The sequence below is a fragment of the Elgaria multicarinata genome, chromosome 5 (assembly GCF_023053635.1).
Source record: "Elgaria multicarinata webbii isolate HBS135686 ecotype San Diego chromosome 5, rElgMul1.1.pri, whole genome shotgun sequence".
Classification (NCBI taxonomy): Eukaryota; Metazoa; Chordata; class Lepidosauria; order Squamata; family Anguidae; genus Elgaria; species Elgaria multicarinata.
Genome location: NC_086175.1, coordinates 111505573 through 111525833, shown reverse-complemented (window position 1 = coordinate 111525833; position 20261 = coordinate 111505573). Strand labels below are relative to the sequence as shown.

Below are 20261 nucleotides of genomic sequence, written 5' to 3'. Positions count from 1 at the left end.
CACAGCCTCGACCCACAGCGCAACTATTTGGATTGATGATGGATGCCACAACTCATAGAATTCCCCTTCTAAGCAGCAGAAGCCTTCTCAGAGTATAAACCTGGATGGGCAACTCCAAATGTTTTGGCCTACAACTCCCATCATTCCTCACTACTGTCCATGCTGGCCAGGGCTGATGGGAATTGTAGGCCAAAACATTTGGAGGGCCACAAGTTGCCCCCCCCCGGTGAACCACTATGGCTTCTGATTCTACCCAATTCCCAGGCACTTTTTCCTTAGGCCTCTACAGGGCCAACCCAAGATTATATGTTGCCTGAACAAGGGACAAGGCACCAGCCACCACCACCCCGCCAATATATTCCATGCACAGAAGTTGACCAGACTGGCAATTGAGACTTACTTTAGCTATGGCTGCCTCTACTGCACTGCTGGGCGACAGGGTAGCTTACAGGGCGCAGCACAGGCTGCATAGTAATCATCCAGCACTGTCATATAACAACGTGCCACCCCTCCCCATAACTGCTGCCTGAGGTAGCTGCTTCACTCTGCCTAATGGTAGGGCTGACTCTGGGCCTCTGTCTCTTCCACCCTCTTGCTCCCATACAACATTGCACACGAGATCTATGATTCAAACTTAAAACAACAACAACACTCACTGGTTTCTTTTTAATCAGTATTTTTTTCTGCAGGGGGGCAAAGAGCCATTGCAAGGAAAGGATTTTTTTATGAGAAAAATGTCTAAACACAGGGCATTTGCATTTCCAAACACACACCCCTCCACACACACACACACACACACACTCCATGTTGGGGAGTGCTCTATGTAAGCACAAAGAGAATATTCCCTGACTACAGAAAAGAACAACTCTGCTCACAGAGTGTATAGCTCCGTGTATACACTAAAATTCCCATGTGCATCCTAAAGTTGTGCTGGGTGAGATGATGCCACCTTTGAAAACATAGGCTGCTGGTCCAGGGGTCTTTCTGGACCTCGTCTTAACCCTGTATGCTCAGATGAGAGGTTTCTGCTTAGCTTAGGTTTGTGTGCCGGCTGCACCTGTTCTTAGAGATTGTAGCTATAACAAGGCCTAAGTTACATCACATCTGGACCATTGCAATGCTTTCTAGTAGGGCTGGGCATGGAACCCCAATCCTCTGCAGAGGGTGATTCGGAGATTCTGAATTGGCCCCAATCTGGTCTGACCTGCTTCGGATGTGGATCAGAAGCAAGATTTGGACATCCAAAGTGGGTTGGATGTTGTGATTTCCCAGGCGTCCACCAAGCAGCTGCCCTCCATTTGGGCCTTTAGATGCATGTCCTAGTGTGTTGTCTGAACAGGGTCTATATATCTATCTGCTTTACCCAGTGGAGATTGGTGGCTCGATGTCAGTGGGTTAAGAAATCCACTCTGGGTTTCAGTCAGAACGAGAAAGAACTCTAAAGGAGTTCTAAAGGACCTTGGAGTTCTGACTGGAACCCAGAGCAGATTTATCGCCCCTTGACATCGGAGCCACAAGCCTCCACCGATTTTACCATGTTAGGATTGTTCCTTGAATTGACAAGGAAAGGCAGGAGATAAATCCTTCAAACGAATTCATTAAATAATGCCACTAGATCATGTTCCATACACATTTAGAATAATATTCATGGTTAAAAGACCAAAACTGTCTGCAACTTCTCACAAACTAATGTCCTCAATTACCTCCCATATTGGAAGTTGTGTATCATCGAAATGTTATTTCTGACCTAAACGTATCTCTCTGCGCTGTATTTACATCCACGCAGCTGTCTCTAATTATATAGCATGTCTATTTATTTTCTTTACAGAAAGAATAAAAAGGGGAAGCCGTTTTTCTTTTCTTTCTTCAAAGTTTGGAGTATGATTCCTGCCAGAAACGTATAAGAAGCCTGGAGAATGCAGGTGAAAATCAGCTTCCACAAAGGGCTGGCTATTCCTGGGGAAGCAGTAACAGCAAGTGCATTTCCAAGCCCCATGATGTCATCCCTCGCCTTTGAATTAGTCACAAAGCAACACACCAGATGGCTGTGCAGAGAGCATTCCGGATCCTCGTGCGTTAGATGAGAGCCAAGACTAATGGGCAGCTCACGTGATTGACTTCCCCCGGCTGTGTCTACATGCACAAGCAGCAAGTCCCTATTTCCTCGTCTGGGGGATTGCCCCAATTACAGCTGCCACTTGAGCAATCATGGGACACGAGAGAGAGGGTTACTCCAGTGCGCGGTTTTGTATAACAAGGGCCTTGGGATACGCTAATCCATCCCATGCCTGGGCCACCCTGTGACACTGATGGGGGTGGGGTGCCCCCAATATTTTGGAGGTCTTTCACATGATTCCTGAGCGATAGTATACACACATGGACACCTCAAAGCCTAACAGACGTGTTAGGGCAGACGGTTTTGTGGATTAGAGCTCGCGTCATCCAATGCACCCAGTGAAGCGGGCTGCAGTTCACAAAAGCTCCGTTTGCAATAAATCTGTTTGCTTTTAAGGTGTCACGGGACTCCTTTGTGTCTGCATGCTAGCCGGAACAGGTTAATACGGATACCCCTCTGGAATTAAGTCCAGCACACCTTGCTTATAATTTAACGGGTGCAAATGGACTCAGCTCATTACAAGCAGTGAAAGGCACCAAGCGGAAAACGACTTCCCCTCTTCCAGCACTATTTAAGATGCAGATGCAAATGCAATCAGAAAACTACAGGGAACTCGCCGGGTCTTGCCAATGAGAGAGGCAACCTTCCTTCTGGGAGTTCCACTGGATAAAATGTGACCTGCCTCTCGGGGTAGTTGTGAGGTCAAATACCTTGAAGGTTTATGAAGCAAAGTGCTTTATAAATCTTCAAAGTGTGACATAAGTGATTAAAATGTTATTCCTCTGGAGTGTGTGGCCGCTGTAAAGAAGGCAAACTCCATGTTAGGCATTATAAGAAAAGGAATTGAGAATAAAACGGCCAGCGTCATACCGCCCTTATACAAATCTATGATGCGACCACACTTGGAATACCGTGTACACTTCTAGGCACCACACCTAAAAACAGTCATCATAGAGCTGGAAGAAGTGCAGAAAAGGGCAACTAAAATGATGAAGGGGCTGGAGCATCTCCCCTGTGAGGGAAGGTTACAACATCTGGGATTGTTTAGCCTTGAAAAAAGGAGGCTGAGGGGAGACATGACAGAGGTGCATGGAATGGTAAATGTGGATAGGGAGACATTTTTCTCCCTCTCTCAATACTAGAACCCAGTAGGGTCATCCCATGAAGCTGATTGGTGGGAGATTCAGGACAAATAAAAGGAAGTACACTGTGCATAGTTAAATTATGGAATTCACAACCACAAGATGTAGTGATGGCCTCCAATTTGGATGGCTTTAAAAGGGGGTTGGATAAATTCCTGGTGGAGAAGGCTATCAATGGCCTAGAAAACCAAATAAATAATTTTTTAAAAAATCAATAAAGTAAATAAATAAATGTATATTATTGTAAGCTTGCTACTTGATTACTGTGAATGCGTCTGGACTCTGAACAAAATAGTGCTAATGGGCCTGAGGGTCTGGTTAATGTCACCTAATGATCAGTAGCCAAGCTGTGCTGATATGGTTTATTAGTCCAGGATGGCCAGAGGAATGTCTCTTTATGGGGTCTGATTGCTGCAAATTTGAGATTTCTCTGGAATGTAAGGAGAAGCTAAAGAATGGTGACTTAGGGTAAAATCCAACATAAGTCCTACTTAGAGTAGACCCATTGAAAGGAATGGGACTTAAGCTAGTCATGACTAACTTAAATCCCATTAATTTCAATGGGTCTACTCTAAGTAGACTTATGATGGATTTTACCCTTAATATCCCCAGACGTCTGTAGCTAAGAGTGGGTCTTAAGGCACACATGAAAGAAAGTGCAGTTGGAGTAAGAGACCCAGAATGAAATGGACAGAGAGGTAGAGAGTTTGCTGACGGCTGGAGGCATCTTGGGAAATATAGAATGTGGATAAGGAGTCCTTTTTCTCCCTCTCTCAAAATACTAGAATCCGGGGTCCTCCCATAAAGCTGATTGGTGGGAGATTCAGAACAGATAAAGGGAAGGACTTCTTCATACAGTGCGTGGTAAAGTATGGAATTTGCTGCTACAAGACGTAGTGATGAAAACTTTTCACTGAGTTTATAAATCCATGTTATTAAGATAAACTCGTGAGGACAAGTGATCCCAGAAGTCAAACACAACTCATATCCAGTGATGGATACTGATTCATCACAGCAGGCTGGCCATGTGCCCTACTTTATAGAGGACTGTCCTCCGTTTAATCTGTCAGAGGATAGTCCTCTATTTGGAGGCATCCTCTATTTCAGCCTTCCCCAATCTGGTGCCCTCTGGATGTGTTGGAGTACAACACACAATCCTCAGTCAGCACAGCTGGCTGGGGGATTATGGGAGACATAGTCCAACACATCTTGAGGGCACCAGGTTGGGGAAGCTGCTCTGTTTGAAAGGCTGTCCAGTCCAAGTCCAGTTTAAGGAACTGTAAGAAGGGGGAGCATTATAGGCCTTGAAGTTGCCCACCAACACTTAGCACCTTGACAGTAGATTGAGCAAGGCATATAGATCACCGGATCACAATCTTCCCACTATGGTGAAATGTGTTGTATTTCCATTGAGATCGTCATCATTAATTCCAAATCTGTATCTCTGCAAGTTAGCATATGCAAATCTCTTCCTTTACATCCTCTTTGGTTTTAGTCCTCTTTGGTTTTTTAGCATTTAAGAAAGCTATAAAGACTGATCTCTTCTGGCAGGCCTATCCAGTGGAATTTTAGGATGCTTTTAGGATGTTTTAACGATGTATACTATGTTTTTAAATCAGTATTTTATGTATTTTATACATACTGCTGTTCCCTGCCTTGATCAAAATGGAGAGGTGGATAAGAAATAATGTATTATTATTATTATTATTATTATTATTATTATTATTATTATTAGTGATGGAGGCTGGTGGGTCTGATTTCAGTGGGGCTCAGAATCCATTCTGCGTTTTAGTCAGTACCAGCCAGAACTCTGAAGGAGCTCTCCAAGATGCTTAACAAATTTGGGGATAGGGTTCAGCACCTTGGATAGCTCCTTTAGCGGTCCAGCTTCCACTGGTGGCCACCGTATATCAGCGACTTGGTTGACCACTTTCTGCAATTTTCCCAGAAGGATTGTCAAGAACCTGCCAAGCCAACAGCTGCATTCGGCTGGGTGGGACATACATCTGGCAGGCTTGTGCTGGGTTGAGAATTTCAAGGCCCTGTTCCAGATTAAGAGCAACAAGCCAAGCGTTTTGACTCCCCCACCCCAAATCTAAGGCAAAGCAAGAGTGCTCCCAAAGGCACCTCACAGTGTGTATACAGTTGATCAACTGAGATAAACTGCACAGACAGAAACAGCATTGGAATGCCATCTGGGTTTGGCATGTGATCAAGCAGAGACGTGGGACACTTACCACATTGTAGAGGCCGATGCACCACCGCTCAAATAAAATCTGCCCAGAGAATCCATTAACGAACGCAAACCAAAGCTGAAAGAGAAGAAAGTTGCACAAGGGTTTAGATCAATGGGAGACAAATGTTTCGACGCATTGAAGAAGAGAAGAGCGTGGAATGTGGACATCATCTGGAGGCAGCTGCTGGACCAAGCCTAAAAATAAGTATTCACAGTTGCTCTCTTTTAAATAGAGCAACACTACTGAAGCCGTGGAACAATCTGTAGAATTTGCATCATTACACTGAAATAACAAACCTCTTGCAAACGTGTATGAAGTTCCTTCGCTGCTAGCAAATTCTTAGGACGTATTCCTTATCACTAGAAGCTAATTTGGTTTCAATCGCAAAGCATGTAATGCGCACAACCCATGCACACCAGAATAACCCTGTAAAGAATACACGAGGTTATTCTAGCCTATCGGTTATTTATTTTAAGTCCTATCCCACCCCTGGGACTTGGAATGGGTAATAACAGTCTGAAAAGAATAAATAAAACAAGACAGAACACATATTTTTAAATGCTGCAAAACAGATTACACCAAGAAAAATATTATCTTGTTCCCAAAGAATTACGGAGGCTCACATAAGGTGCTAGACAAGTGGAAGCTTTAACGTTCCCCGTCTTAAGCCATAACACAATGCTTTGGAAACTCCCTGGAGTTTTAAAAGGAGTTGGCCTGGCAATATGGAGAGCTAGGATTCAGGACAAAACAAGTCCAAGGTTGCAATCCTACGCATGTTTACCTGCAAGTAAGTTCTATCAAACGCAGTGGCATTTACTTCAGAGTAAACACAATTAGTGCTGCGAAGTTCTCCTGGGCTCACAGAATTAGTTTCACATTTCTTTGGATCTTGTCCACTGTGTGATATAAATACTGAATAAAATAATCCAACTTAATCCTTGCAGTTAAAATCAAGCCCAAATGTATGATGTGCTTCTGGAAAAACTCTAGGAAAAGAGAATTCCACAGTTGTAGATCAGCCATTGAGATTGAGAATATCTTTTTGTGTGACCTTGAAATTTGGACTTGGTGCATGGCCAGTTGTTCATAGCCTTCCTCAACCTGGTGCTCACCAGATGTTTTGGACTACAACTCCCATCAGCCCCAGCCTGCATGGACAATGGTCCGGAATGCTAGGAGCTTTGATTTGCCACACTCAATATTGGGGCAACTTGTTTCCCCCTCTAAAATACCTAATACCTGAAACATCAATATCCATAATTACATATGTTGGAGGGAGAAATCAAATTAAGATAATTGACATTTGAACTTTCCAAGCAAATATGAGTTACCAGAATTAGCTCAAGAATATGGTCCCCATACCCACAATAGTTTCCATTCTAATAATATTAGCACACTTAAGGATCAAGAGAATGAGTTAGATCCAGATACTTAGGGTCTGTCTATACACAGCGAAAGCCCTGTGGTGGTTGCGAATCTGCACTGTGCCAGTTATACTATGCAGCTGCAGAATTTGCAGCCACCATGGGGCTTTCCCGCGAAGCTCAGCATAAAAAAAGTTGGGGACTTAACCTGACTTTTTCAGTGGGACTGAGGTCAATATGGCTCTTCCGCTGTCTGACCTCACTTCATGGCCAATCCCGGAAGCAATCCTGGTGGAAGGCGACCACCGATTGGTCACAAGAAACCAGGAATGGGGAAGGCAGCTCCAGTACCCAGATGACTCCCTGAAGCCCCATGCTCCCTCCTTGGTGTCGGGATTACTTGACGCCACCCCAGGTAAATAAAATCATGGGGTTTTGGAGAAAGGTGGTGCCAACTTGGTGACGTGAAGACAGCCCCATTGAAATAAATATGGGTTAAGTTAGTCATGACTAACTCAAGTCCCATTGATTGTAGTGGGTCTACACTAACTGTAACTAAATCTGAAACCAACCCCATGGACTTTATTGGTAGGATTTACTATTTGCTAATGTAGGATTGGATTCAGATTTAGTCATACTTAGGATGGATCCATGACATACTTCGGTCCCATTGATTTCAATGAGTTTACTCTAAGTATGACTAAAACTGAACCTAACCCATAAATTCTGCTGCTCTTGACTTTGATTTTAATCTGCCATTTTGTTGCAACCCCAGCCCCATTTACTATGAGCCTGTTCTATAATTCTTCCATCTGCTTTAAGAGCTATACTTCTTAAATAATAATACTGGCCTATTCAGTACTTGAACAAATAAAAACTTTGCTGAAAGATTTATGCTATATCAACGGATCATTCTGTCAATATCATAGAAAGTTGCTGGGAGATGTTTCTGACTATTCCAAATATCATCCTCTCCTAAAACAAGAAATCTGGCTTTGCTATACTAACATCACTTGTAACATTTTACTGAATGTCTTGAACTCATTTTTATCATTTGCAGGTGCTGCTGGGAATTTTATGGGCAAAACCAAAATCTTTTGAAACTGCATCCAGCCTTGGAAAAGTCTCTTTTTATTGAAATAATCCCCTGCTGGATAATCAAACCCACTTGCTTCAATGGAGCTACTATTTAGATGGGTCCAAACCAACAAAAACATGGTATCCCCCCTGCCCCGCCCCCCACACAAAATGAGGCAACGGGTATTTCAAAATGCAAATATTACTCAGGTTGCTATTTGGCAAGATCTGAACAGGGGGAAAGGAAACAGCTTGAGAATGCATTGCATTTCCAATGCTCACACTGGAGGACTGTCTACACATGGGGAAAGCCACACAGTGGTTGTGGATCTGCGCCGCGTTGGTTAGACGATGCAAGTGCAGCTTCACAGCCACCACGGGGCTTCCCTGCGATGCTACGTTTTGAAAAAGTTGGGGATTTACCCCAACTTTTTCAAATGGAACGACGTCAATATGATGCTTCTGCCATGTGACGTTGCTCCAGGGCCAATCCATGGTCGACCCAGGGGTGGAACCTGGTGGAAGGTGACCAGCAATTGGTTGCCTTCCACAAGGAAGAGGGTGAGGGTGGCTCTAGGACCCAGATGGCTGTCCAGAAACCCTGTGCTCCTTCCTCAGTGTCAGGATTACCAGACCCCACCCCAGGACAAGGCTGAAGAGGGAGTCGGCACCAACCTGGCACTGTGAAGACCGTCCCTAGCATGTCTGTGCTACATTTTGTTTCAACATTGAACAAAGTTGTTTTGGTTATGATGTATTATAGAAAATAGTGTTTTGTAGGGTTTCACAGCAACATCTACGAACCAGCAGAAAGAATTTGGGTTCTACCTATCTAATTATTAACCTGTTCAAGGTTTTGTTATCAACAATCAAAGCCCTAAATAATAGGGGTGTGCACAGATCCCCCGCTCCGCCCCGCGGGCTGATCTGAAAATTTTGGATCGGCCCGCGCCGCTCCGCGCCGCTCTGCCCATACTCCGTTCCTCTTCGCTGCGGAGCTCCGGCTCCGAATTGGAGCTCCGCAGTGGAGGGGAGTGGCGCCAGGTAAGGCCGGGAGAGGAAGGCGGGGGGTTTACCGGGCCCTGCCACCGTCGCCGCCTGTGTGGCGACGGCGGCAGAGCCCGGTAAGGACCAACCTGCCTCTGTCCGCGGTCCCTTGGCTTCTTCAATTGAGTTCAATTGTGAACCGCCCAGAGAGCTTCGGCTATTGGGCGGTATAAAATGTAATAAATAAATAAATAAATAAATAAATAAAACCAGGAAGTCTGGGCCGCAAGTGCGGCCTAGACTTCCTGGTTGAACCGCGGGCTCAATTGAAGAAGCCGAGGGACCGTGGATGGACGCAGGTAAGGGAGAGGAGGGGGGGTTTACCAGGCCCTGCCGCTGTCACCGCATGGGCAACAGCGACAGGGCCCGGTAAACCCCACATACCTTTCCAGCGGAGCTCCAGATCGAGGCGAAGGATCCTCCTTCACCTCGATCCTCTTCGCCACGCTCCGCCGGCCCCCCAATCCTCTTCGCCTCCGCCTTAAGGGCAGGCAAAGCACCCCACTCCGCTTCTAATTTGCCAGTCCGATTAGAAGCGGAGCACATCCCTACTAAATAACTCGAGACCAGGATTCCTAGTGGACCACCTCCCCTATATGCACCCAGTTGACTGTTAAGATCTTCAGAAAAAGCTTTTTCGGCTGTTCTATTTCGGCCAACAGAAAATGGAAATTTCCTTATTATTTTTGTTCTCAGATCTCCATAGAGGGAATTCGTTCAGTTTGGGATGGTGCCTCCCTCTGCACCACGTAGATAGAAATCAATTTGTCACTTCTTCTACACCCTCCTAGACCAGAGTGCTAGAGCAGAGAAAAACTCATCAACCCCACAACTAAAGGGAGAAAAAATAAACCTACGCCAATGGCATAAAAATCATGAACAAAATGAACTTGAAATAAGTTTAAAAATGGGGGGGGGTGTTGTCACATGCGGGAGGCAGATGACATCATGTGAGGGACCTGAGCAAACTCCGTGAGTGCCCAGTAATGAACGTGCGATAAAATGCTCGTCGGATGGAGCTCTTTCTGCAACTTTCTCTGGTGGATGGGGAAAAAATCACCCCAAACCCTTTCCCTAGTTTTCCCAAGAAACGCTAACTACCTTTAAAGCTGTGCAGGCTGGAGGCGACTGCCCACGGTTGACTCAGACCTGGTGAGTCGATAGGGATGCCGGCCAAGTCTCGCTCCGCTTGCCAAGCTCCTGGGGTTAGAAGCCCACAACAGCGGCGCTGCTATGAGCAAATGGACCCAGAGTTATTAAGCGGCTTTTCTGACTTGGGAAAGGAGCATTCTTTGCTCCATTTAACTGTTGCCTGCCTGTCAGAAATGCCAGCACTGCTTATTTGTAAGTCAGCTACAAGAAAAAGAAAGACTCTCAAGTTCATTTCAAGGGCCTGATTCGAAGGTACGGAAATTCAGATTTAAAGGCTGGAAATCCAGCCTGACACACGGTCATTACCTCACCGTATTACAGCTGACGTAGCAGAGATATGAAATTAGCTGCAACATCTAAGAGAAATGGAGCATGTGAAATGAGTGCATAGTTCCATATGGAGAAACAGATAGTTTTGTAGCTTTGCTTTTTAAGCAGGCCCTTTTGCTTTCAAGCTGCTGCATTTTAACGTGCAGTGCAATCTTAAATACGATTACTCAGAATAACAATTCCTGGATTTCAGTGGAACTTACTCCCTGGAAGGAGTGTTTTGGACTGCAGCCAAACTGGTGTGTGTGTGTGTTTCTTCACAGCACTAGGCTGGTGCCGTGTCCCTTGGAAACCCCGTGCTTTCCCTCCCCCATGGTGGCGTTCGGTAATTCTGGTACCAAGGAGGGAGCACGGGATTTCCAGGCAGCCATCCAGGGACTGGAGCTGCCCCCGCCCTCTTCCTGGTGGAAGGTGACCAATCGCAGGTCGCCTTCCACCGGGCACTGCCCAGCCACGCCTCTGCTGTGAATCTGGAGTGAGGCTTTGGGGCTGTTTTGACACCGTCTTTTGCATCCTCGCCTTAGAGGAAAAAGTTGGGTTAAGTCCCTGACTTTTTTTCTCCGCACCTTTGGCAGAAAGCCCCGGGGGTGGGTGGGTGCACAATTGCAGCTACATCGTATAATTGATGCCCACCCCAGGGCTTTCCGAGTGCTTAGACAGCCCCTTAGTTGTTACCCCCAAATACATATTGGCTATTTTGCACCTTGAACTGCACCTCCAGATGACTGTAATCCAGGTATACATTTTGATGGCCAATTTCTAAGAGATGCACAAGCAACATTGTCGTGCCAGAGTTCACAAGGAAGGAGCGGCAGTGTAACCCCTATGAACTGGATAGCTAGATAATTTGTGGAGAAGACAGATATAATCAGTCTTGCACCTGGAGGCATAAATTAAAAACGAGGCAAAAGGGAAAAATATGTGAATTCTTACATTCAGTAGTGTTACTCAAATAGTTATACATCATCTTTCTTTGGTTTGTCACAAAGCTCCATCACACCGATGGTTAACATGCTCCCTACCTACCTCGCTTCTCCACCCGTGTTTTCCTTCCTCAGGTTACTTCCTCTTTCAAAAGAGGAAGTACCCAACAAGCACGTGGCCCATTGAGTCCGCTTTTCTAATGGCGCTGCTTCTCCTGCACACAGCGGGAGAGAGCAGCAATTCCAAGGGTCTTGAATAATTCAGATCCCAGGCTGTTTAGGGCTTTAAAGGCTAAAGCAACAAACCTTAAATCAAGCCCATAAACCAATAGTTAGCCAAAGAAGCTGGAATAAAATCAGCTTGACACAGTCTGTCCTGCTGTCCCCAGACAAAAGTCTAGCTTTCACATTCTGGACCAACAGAAGCTTCCAGGCTGCCTTAAAGGGCAGCCCAACATATAGCAACATGTGGGTATGGAGGTTAATACAGAGGTGTAGCCCCCATTTTTGCAGGATATTAATCTCCATTTAAAAGCAACACAGGCTGATTTCACCAAAAAGCCCACCCAGAAGTGCTCATAGATTTTATATTTCCCGGCAAGCATGTTTGAGCTTAGCTCTGCCATATTACCCCCATCCTGCTTACCAGACATAAGATCACATTTCAGTGTATCTTATTGTGCACGTCTGTTATGGGCAGCACCGTCTTGAGCGGTGTCGTGCATGTGCTGTCAATGTGTACACATGAATCAGCATTGAAAAGGGTGGGGCGCCCCACCTCAAGCTCGGGATCCCAATCCAGCTCTCCCAACGTTCCAATTCGGCCTTCTAGCGTTCCCTAGATCGCCCCACCCCCATTTCCCTGGCTCCACCCCTTCCTCCTTTTGTTTGGTTCCCAGCTTTTGTGTTATTCCCCCCCCCCATCCTAAAAGGCTAAATGATAAAATATGCTGGTATTTTTGGGTCCCTCAATCCCACATGAAGTGATGCAGTACAGAATCCCACCACTTCAGAGGTCCTATTCAGGCATGAGGGCACAAAGCGTGCAAGGGGTTGGCACTGCATATGCCGGCCTTTCCCGTCTTGGCATGTAGAGCCTCCACTCCTGGTTTTTGCGCATGCATTGCAACGGTCTGAAGGGAGATTCTAAGCATGTGAACTGAATGTGCTCAGTCCCCCCGCCCTCTCCAATTGGGAATGTGGATAACATTGGGTTCCCAATGGCACGGACGCAATCATTTGTGTATGCTTAGGATACCCCTTCAGGCCTTCAGGCTTAATGTGCCAAGGTCAGGAATGCAGGGGGTGGAGCCAGCATACATGGAGATGTTGAGGGTGGCACGTGTGGTGGGCAAGCCCCGCCCCCTGCACATTTTGTGTGTTCACATCTTTTGGCTGGATGGCTGAATGGGGCTGGTCGTCCATCTTATCTTGCCTAATATACAGGGTGTCTCTAGTGCTATCTCAGTGTAGGAAGCTGAACAGGTGACCTCTGGCTCCCTTTCACACTTACAGTATGTTTCTGTGTATTTACAATGGGCCTATTCAGACAACACGCAAAGCCATGGTTAGTTCGCTAACGCTTTTTCAGCAAATGGTTAGTGGCTTTGTTTAAACGACGGTTATGTAGCCACCATGGTTAGGAATGCTTAACACAATGTGCTAAGTCATGATTCACATGAAACGAGAGCCAGTGTGGTGTAGTGGCTAGAGTGTTGGACTGGGAGTCAGGAGGTCCAGGTTCTAGTCCCCACTAGACCATGGAAGCTCACTGGGTGACTTTGGGCCAGTCACAGACTCTCAGCCCAACCTGCTTCACAGGGTTGTTGTTGTCAGCATAAAATGGGGAGGTGATGTACGCCGCCTTGGGTTCCTTGGAGGAAAAAAAAGAGGGATATAAATGCAATAAATAAATAATAAGTCATAATGTTTAGCTCAAGATGCTTAACCACCATGGCTTAGCATGTCATCTGGACAGAGTCAATATGTGAACTTAAGCTTAAGTCTGAAAAGCTACTCCAGAGAGAAGGTTTCTGAATCAATATCTTTTTACTTTTAAATAATGCCACAAACCAAATGCAAACGGGCGACCTGGAGGGGAAAGGGTCAAAGTTTGTTAACAAATTTCTGCGCTCACACACTTGCTATAGATTGCATTTTAAGGAGGTCAGGAATATATATATATATATATATATATATATATATATATATATATGAGAGAGAGAGAGAGAGAGAGAGAGGCCTCACTTGAACAAGTTCCTGGGCAATTTTAATTGCAATTGAGGCTTCACACCTAATTATTATGGAGCATTTAATGCTTGAAATAGTGGGAACTAATTTATTTAAACGCTTGAAGGTGCTAGGATAGCAAAACGTCTCTTCTAAATGTGTACATTTATGATGTCTTGATAATAGACAGCTTAACAAGGACTAGAAATGTTTCCCCCAATCCTGATAAAGGGCATAGAAAGCCGATGCAGTCAGGGTATCAACAACCGCCACAGGCACCAATTATAGCCAGGCTAGATGCCTCGACTGTATAGAGGATGTGCTAAATTCTCAAAATCGACCTTCCTTCCACACATATTTTGCATGCCTCTTGCCAAATAAGCTTTTTTTTTTAAAAGGCATAGTTTGCCTAATAAAGCATGTTTATTTATCTCATATGCATTTCATTAATAATCTATCCTGATTAAAATCCTCTTTGCGACAGATGAATCTCTCGATACAAGAATCTTATCCTGCTCAAGAGCCCATAGACTTAAAATAATCTCTTTGTTATAAGACCGCAGCACTAAATTCATAATGTGAGCATCAACTCTTCCTTTTCAATAAATAAATGTGGCAGCACTGCTTGAGATTCACACGGCTTGCCAATTATTTGCTCTGCATTTTAACAGTTATCATGAGAATATAAGAATCTATATATTTCCCCCCTCGATCCAACCTACATAACCACAGTGATCCTAGATGTAGTAATTCCAGGAAGTATCTCGGCATGTTTGCATCAGTCCAAATGGCAGGCTTTCTTAGGCTGCAATAATCCTATGGTCCCCGGAAAAAGTGCAGGCCTGAGGGCTAAATCTGGTCCTCCTGTGGTCCCAATCCGGTCTCTGCAGATTGCCAGATGGCCACGGCCCTTCCCCTGGCCCACCAACCGCTGATTGGTTGGTTTCCCAGCTTTTGTACAGCACTCCCTACATTTGTGGCCTTCTTCTAAGGTCATGGCTAGACCTACTGGGTCCAGTGCAACAGAGAAGGGAGGATCTCGTGATATGGTTACCGCGAGTTCTCCCTCTTGTCTACACGCAGCACGTGAAGTCCTAGGAGGAAGAGGACATCGCGCCCGCCATTTTTTTTGTTTTTAAAGGAGAAGGAGTGCACAAGCACTCAAACACAAAATATAAGTTTTTTTTTTTAAAAAAATTCCCTGCTCCCCCCACCCCATCCCTGATGGGCACAGAGCTTCTGAGGAGCTTGGTGCCCAGCTCCTGGCTCCTTGCGGTTACTCACGAGGAGCTGGGACAAACTGCGACGCCTGGCCACACATTCCGTGGCCTTGGGATCATCCCGAGAAAAACTGTGAAAAAAGGGTAGGGCGATATCCCAGGGAAAGGGAGGGATCATCCCTCCCTGCTCTTGGGATCCTCTGTGCATTATGTGAATGCACAGGGACGATCCCGGGGCGATCCCCAGAATATCGCCTCATTTAGCTATGCCCTAAGGCTTAGTTACCGATATAAGCTAAAATATGCTCTCATTTTTGGTATTTTTGTCCTGCCCTCTTTTGCCTTTGGCCCAACCCTCTTTTGCCTTCAGTTTCAGCCACCATGGCTGGAATGCAGCCCCCAGGAGCTTCCCTGAAATGGAATTCTTCCCTTGGGTGAAAGAGATGCTGCCTCCCTTGTCCATAGAATTGAGCAGATCTCCTTCCCTGCCTGCAGAGAGAGAAAGAGAGAGAGAGGCTCATGGGTGGAGGAGGAAGTGAACGAACGAAAAAAAATGGGGGTGTTCTGGGGTTGTTCCAGCAGGGATGGATCAGGGAAGGCTGGATCCAAAGCCCTCCTAGTCCCCTGATACATTCCCAGAATGTGTCAACTGGAGCTGGCATACTAATATCCCTCTAGTAGAGCATCTTAATGACAATTTCTGGCCAACACATGCACATTGTGATACAAGTGTGAAATTTGGTATGGTGGTATTTATGACCATGTAGATTAAAATTAGATATAGAGGCATCTCACGAAATCATCGTAACAGCCGCCATCTTGCAAAAAGGAGCCCCAAATCCAGTTTTTGCACAATAACTCTAATATTTGTAATCTTCTCCCCCTTCCCCAATTGATGCCTCAGTACATATTCTTGTTGAAAAACTTGTAAAATATGATCTCTGAAAGTTCCAGGCCTGCAACACAAAGTGCAAGATTGGAATGAGGGTGAGATAGTGCATCTTGTTGACTTCTCAGACAAATGGGTAGAAATAAAGCCTTTATATCTCAATGAGGGTCACTCCTATGAAAAGATTGTTAATGAGTTTTTTTGTGGCAAATTTTATGTACATAAAGTACATTTTATGTACTTTAATTTTGTACTGAGACATCTTTTCTGTGAGATTACAAATAATAGAGTTATTGTGCGATAACTGGATTTGGGCCACCATTTTCCAAGTTGGCGACCGTTACGATGATTTCCTGAGATGCCTCTATATCTAATTTTAATCTACATGGTCATAAATACCACCGTACCAAATTTCACACTTGTATCACAATGTGCGTGGTTTTGATGCTAAGCTGCTCTACTACTCCCATTGGAACTGACGAGAAGGAAAACCTGAAGAAAAAAAAAATCAGCCGGGTGGGTGGGTGGAACTGTCCTTTGGGCCTAAGCCTACTGGGGATTTGAGTTCCTCTGCCTTGGATTCTCTTTCTTTGCTCCTGTTGGATGGTCTTACCACGTTCCCCTTTGTGCTGGCATCAAGGGCAGGCATGAGCGGGCATCTGCCGAGGGCCCACATCTCAGAAGGGACAAGAACCCCCCGGACTTGCTCCCCCTCACCACCACTGCAACCTGCTTGTTCACCTGCTTCTTGATTCAACCCAGACAATGGTAGTTGTGAGGAAGAGGAGGAGGAGGAGGAGGAGGAGGAGGAGGAGGAGGAGGAGGAGGAGGAGCTGCTCTCTGCCTGTCCAGCAAGCGAGAGGTCTCAATGGTGAGAAAGAGAATGAGGAGCAGTAGCAGATGTTGACAATAGTCTGGAAACAAAGCCCTATGAAGAGAGACTAAAAGAACTGGGCATGTTTAGCCTGGAGAAGAGAAGATTGAGGGGAGACATGATAGCACTCTTCAAATACTTGAAAGGTTGTCACACAGAGGAGGGCCAGGATCTCTTCTCGATCCTCCCAGAGTGCAGGACACGGAATAATGGGCTCAAGTTACAGGAAGCTGGACATCAGGAAAAACTTCCTGACTGTTAGAGCAGTACGACAATGAACCAGTTACCTAGGGAGGTTGTGGGCTCTCCCACACTAGAGGCATCCAAGAGGCAGCTGGACAACCATCTGTCGGGTATGCTTTAAGGTAGATTCCTGCAATGAGCTGGGGGTTGGACTCGATGGCCTCATAGTCCCCTTCCTACTCTACTATTCTATGATTCTATGATTCTGTGTGGTGAGAAGGTTGACTCACTGAGGGAAGACGGCCTATGGAGGTGGCCTTCGTAAAAGCCTCTCAAAAACCTGGAACAGACACAGGCAGCAGTTCCAGTAAAGCTAAAGCATAAAGACAGAGAGGCTTTCTCAGGGACTGCCTCCCAGTTCTGGAACTCCACTTACTTCCCACTGCTGATTGTGTGAAGTCCAGGCCTGAACACGTCTTGGAAGTGTTGCAAGACCTGTTCAGGGCTAAATTAGCAGAGGAGGGAGCAATGTCATGAAATAAATTCCATTTACTGATTTCTGCTACTGTTACCTACCCCAACATTCCATGATGGACTAAGCTATCAACATTAATGCAAGGATTAATGAATGAAGTTGCAGGAAACCCGCCCCTCTCTTTTCTCTCTCTCTCTTCTGAATGGCATCAAGATATTTATGCAAATACCTATGTTCGAAATTGCTCTGTGTCTAGCATTAGGTTAAGAAAGCTTGACAAGGTACAGTCTTGGTTTGCTATAGCAGAAGAAAACCATCCAAGGCAGAACTCCTTGCTGTACCCAAAGCCTGTATCTGGATGTTGAGATCAGCATATCAGTGAATCAATTCCCCTTATGCCTAAGAACAGAAGAAAATGCCGATCCGTTTAACCCATGAACACAGAATTTTAAACTGATTTAATCCCGCAGACTTTCAGTGGGGCGGAACTGTCTTACAGCTAAGTAGAGGAGCTTAAAGGCATTGTTCACTAGACTGTAAGACTCAAGCATGCACCTGGATCTCTTATTGTAATTCAGTGGTTGTTTTTCTTGGTCGGTCCTCTTGGGAATGGCTGACCTCAAGCGCAGGAGAGTTTTGTGTCATGGTTAGATTAGCCATCGGGAGCCCCTTCTGACTCACTCAAAATCCTGGCTAGCTCTGGAGACTGTCAGATGGAATGTGTCATCTAATTTATTTATTTATTTATTAAATTTATATACCGCTCCATAGCCAAAGCTCTCTAGGCAGTTTACAAAAGTTAAAACAGCGAACATTAAAAAACATACAAATTTAAAACCATCAAAAATATAAAAACAACAGTGTAAAACAGTGTAAAATGGAATCTGCCATGGTAAGTCTTGGAATGACAGCGCTTAAGAGCTCCATCAGTTACTGGGCACTCACTGATATTTGCAGGTCCCTCTCATGATGTCGTCTGCCTCCCGCGCACCTCCCACTCCTTCTAGCCTTCCTTGTGCAACAACGCCCTCCCCCAAGTAAGTCCGACTTATTTTTAAAGATGGAAGTTGCCGCTCTCTCCTGCTGTGTGCAGGAGAAGCAGCGGGATCAAAACAGCCCACAGAATGGGGCAAGTGCAAGTTGTTTACTTGCGCTTTCAAAAGAGGAAGTAATGAGGGACAAATGCCTGGGCGAGAAGCAAACAAATCTGACCCCCCCCCCATGTGATGATGCTCTAAGAGGGTCTGAACACAGACCATGTAAACACTTGGAGGCTGCTTGAAAATGCTTTGTGCATTAGCTGTTTTTCAGCCTGAGCCAGTTGAAAGCATCTTCCTACACACTGGTGCTTCTAGAAGGCCAGTACTTTCAAGAGTCTCATGCATCATATTTCCGGTAGCTTGCAGTGACATGAAACGACCCAGTGGCGGATAGGATTGCCTGTGCACCAACTCCCAGCAGCCAGTGATCACTGCAATTTGCCGCTGCCATAATGCTCGAGGGTGATATTAATCGGCCCTGAGTGTTCCATCGGTGCTCCTATTGCACAAAACCACATCTCAAGTGTTTGATATAGAAGTTGCACAGCACCTTCTTCTCTTCTCCCAGGCACTTAGCAGCATATGTTGAGTTTTTAATCAATCCCAGATCTATCTTTAGGTTTGGCTGAGAGCAAAAAGTTGTTTAAATGTATGTTGTCTTTGTATGCTGTCGCTCTTAAAAAAAAAAAGTTTTTATGGTTTTAAATTTTGTGTATCGGTTTTCAAAGTTTAATGTTTTAATCTTTTCTAAACCACCCAGAGAGCTTCAGCTATGGGGTGGTATAGAAATGTAATAAATCATCAATCATCATCACCACCAAAAGACGCTCCTTTAAGTGTTGCTAATAGCTTCTGCTTAGATCTAGGGATGCATGAGAAATGTATTTCACTTTGTTTTCGATCAGGATTTACCCAGTTCACACAAAACATGGCGTCGGACACAATTGGCAGTCGAAGTCCAAACATTTCCAAGCTTGCAATGTGATTCACAGACACCCCTCTCCACAAATGCATTCAACAACAAGCAAGAAAACATGCACACCTTTGAAAAAAATGCTCACAAATGTGTTCTAATCAATGGGAGAAGTAGGCATACATTTCAAAGATGTGCACAGTGGATGTGGACATTTGGAAAAATACACATGAAAATACGTACAGATTTTCATGTGAAAAGGAAACACATACACACACACACACACACACACACCCCTCACAATCTGATACGGAGTCGAGTTGGAAGGAGCTTTGAGCTGGAATTCAGAGAACGTCAGTAAGCTCAGGTTTTGCTGATTCCACGTTCCTACCTAGATCCAGAAGCAAGCTGCAATTCACGCAAACTCACAGCAGCATGCCTGTGTGTGCCTGTGGCTGAGGAGAGATTACTTATTTAGTACATTTATATCCTGCCTTTCCTCCAGCATGGAATTCAAGGTGGTGTACGTGGGGTCAGGCCTGGTGCTGCCATAGAGGCAAATCAGGTGGCGGCCTAGAGCGCCAAGCAAACGAGGGCGCTGAACAGCATACCCAGAAGCTGCTCTCCTAGAGCGGCTTCCGGGCGTGCTGTTCCAAAGCCGCCGCCCCGGCCTCTGCCCAACCCCAGTGTCCTGGCTCCTTCGAAGCCAGGACGCTGGGGTTGGAAGCGGAGGCTTCAGTACGGCGCGCCAGGAAACCACTTCCAGGCGCACCGCTTCAAAGCCTCTGCCCCCCAACCCCAGCAGGAGCGGGCGTGGAGGGGGCAGGGCGGAGGCTTCAGTATGGCAAGCCAGGAAGCCACTTCCGGGTGCACCGCTACAAAGACTCCGCCCCGCCCCCCAACCCCAGCATCCTGGCTTCAAAGCTAGGAGCGGGAGGGAGCGGGCGAGGGGGGAGCCGGAGCGGTGAGTGAGCGAGTGAGTGGGTGGGGGCGGGGAGCCGGAGTGGTGGGCGAGCGAGGGGGGAGCTGGAGCAGTCAGTGAGTGAG

At 45.8% G+C, this 20261-nt stretch overlaps 1 protein-coding gene across 1 annotated transcript in view; it reads right to left on the bottom strand.

Moving 5' to 3' along the window:
• Positions 1-20261, bottom strand: part of ATP8A2 (ATPase phospholipid transporting 8A2) — a 464367-nt gene that overhangs the window by 134265 nt on the left and 309841 nt on the right. The window contains exon 28 of the mRNA XM_063127035.1: positions 5496-5570. Within this exon, the coding sequence (XP_062983105.1) occupies positions 5496-5570 (75 nt within the window). The remainder of the gene's footprint in view (positions 1-5495; positions 5571-20261) is intronic.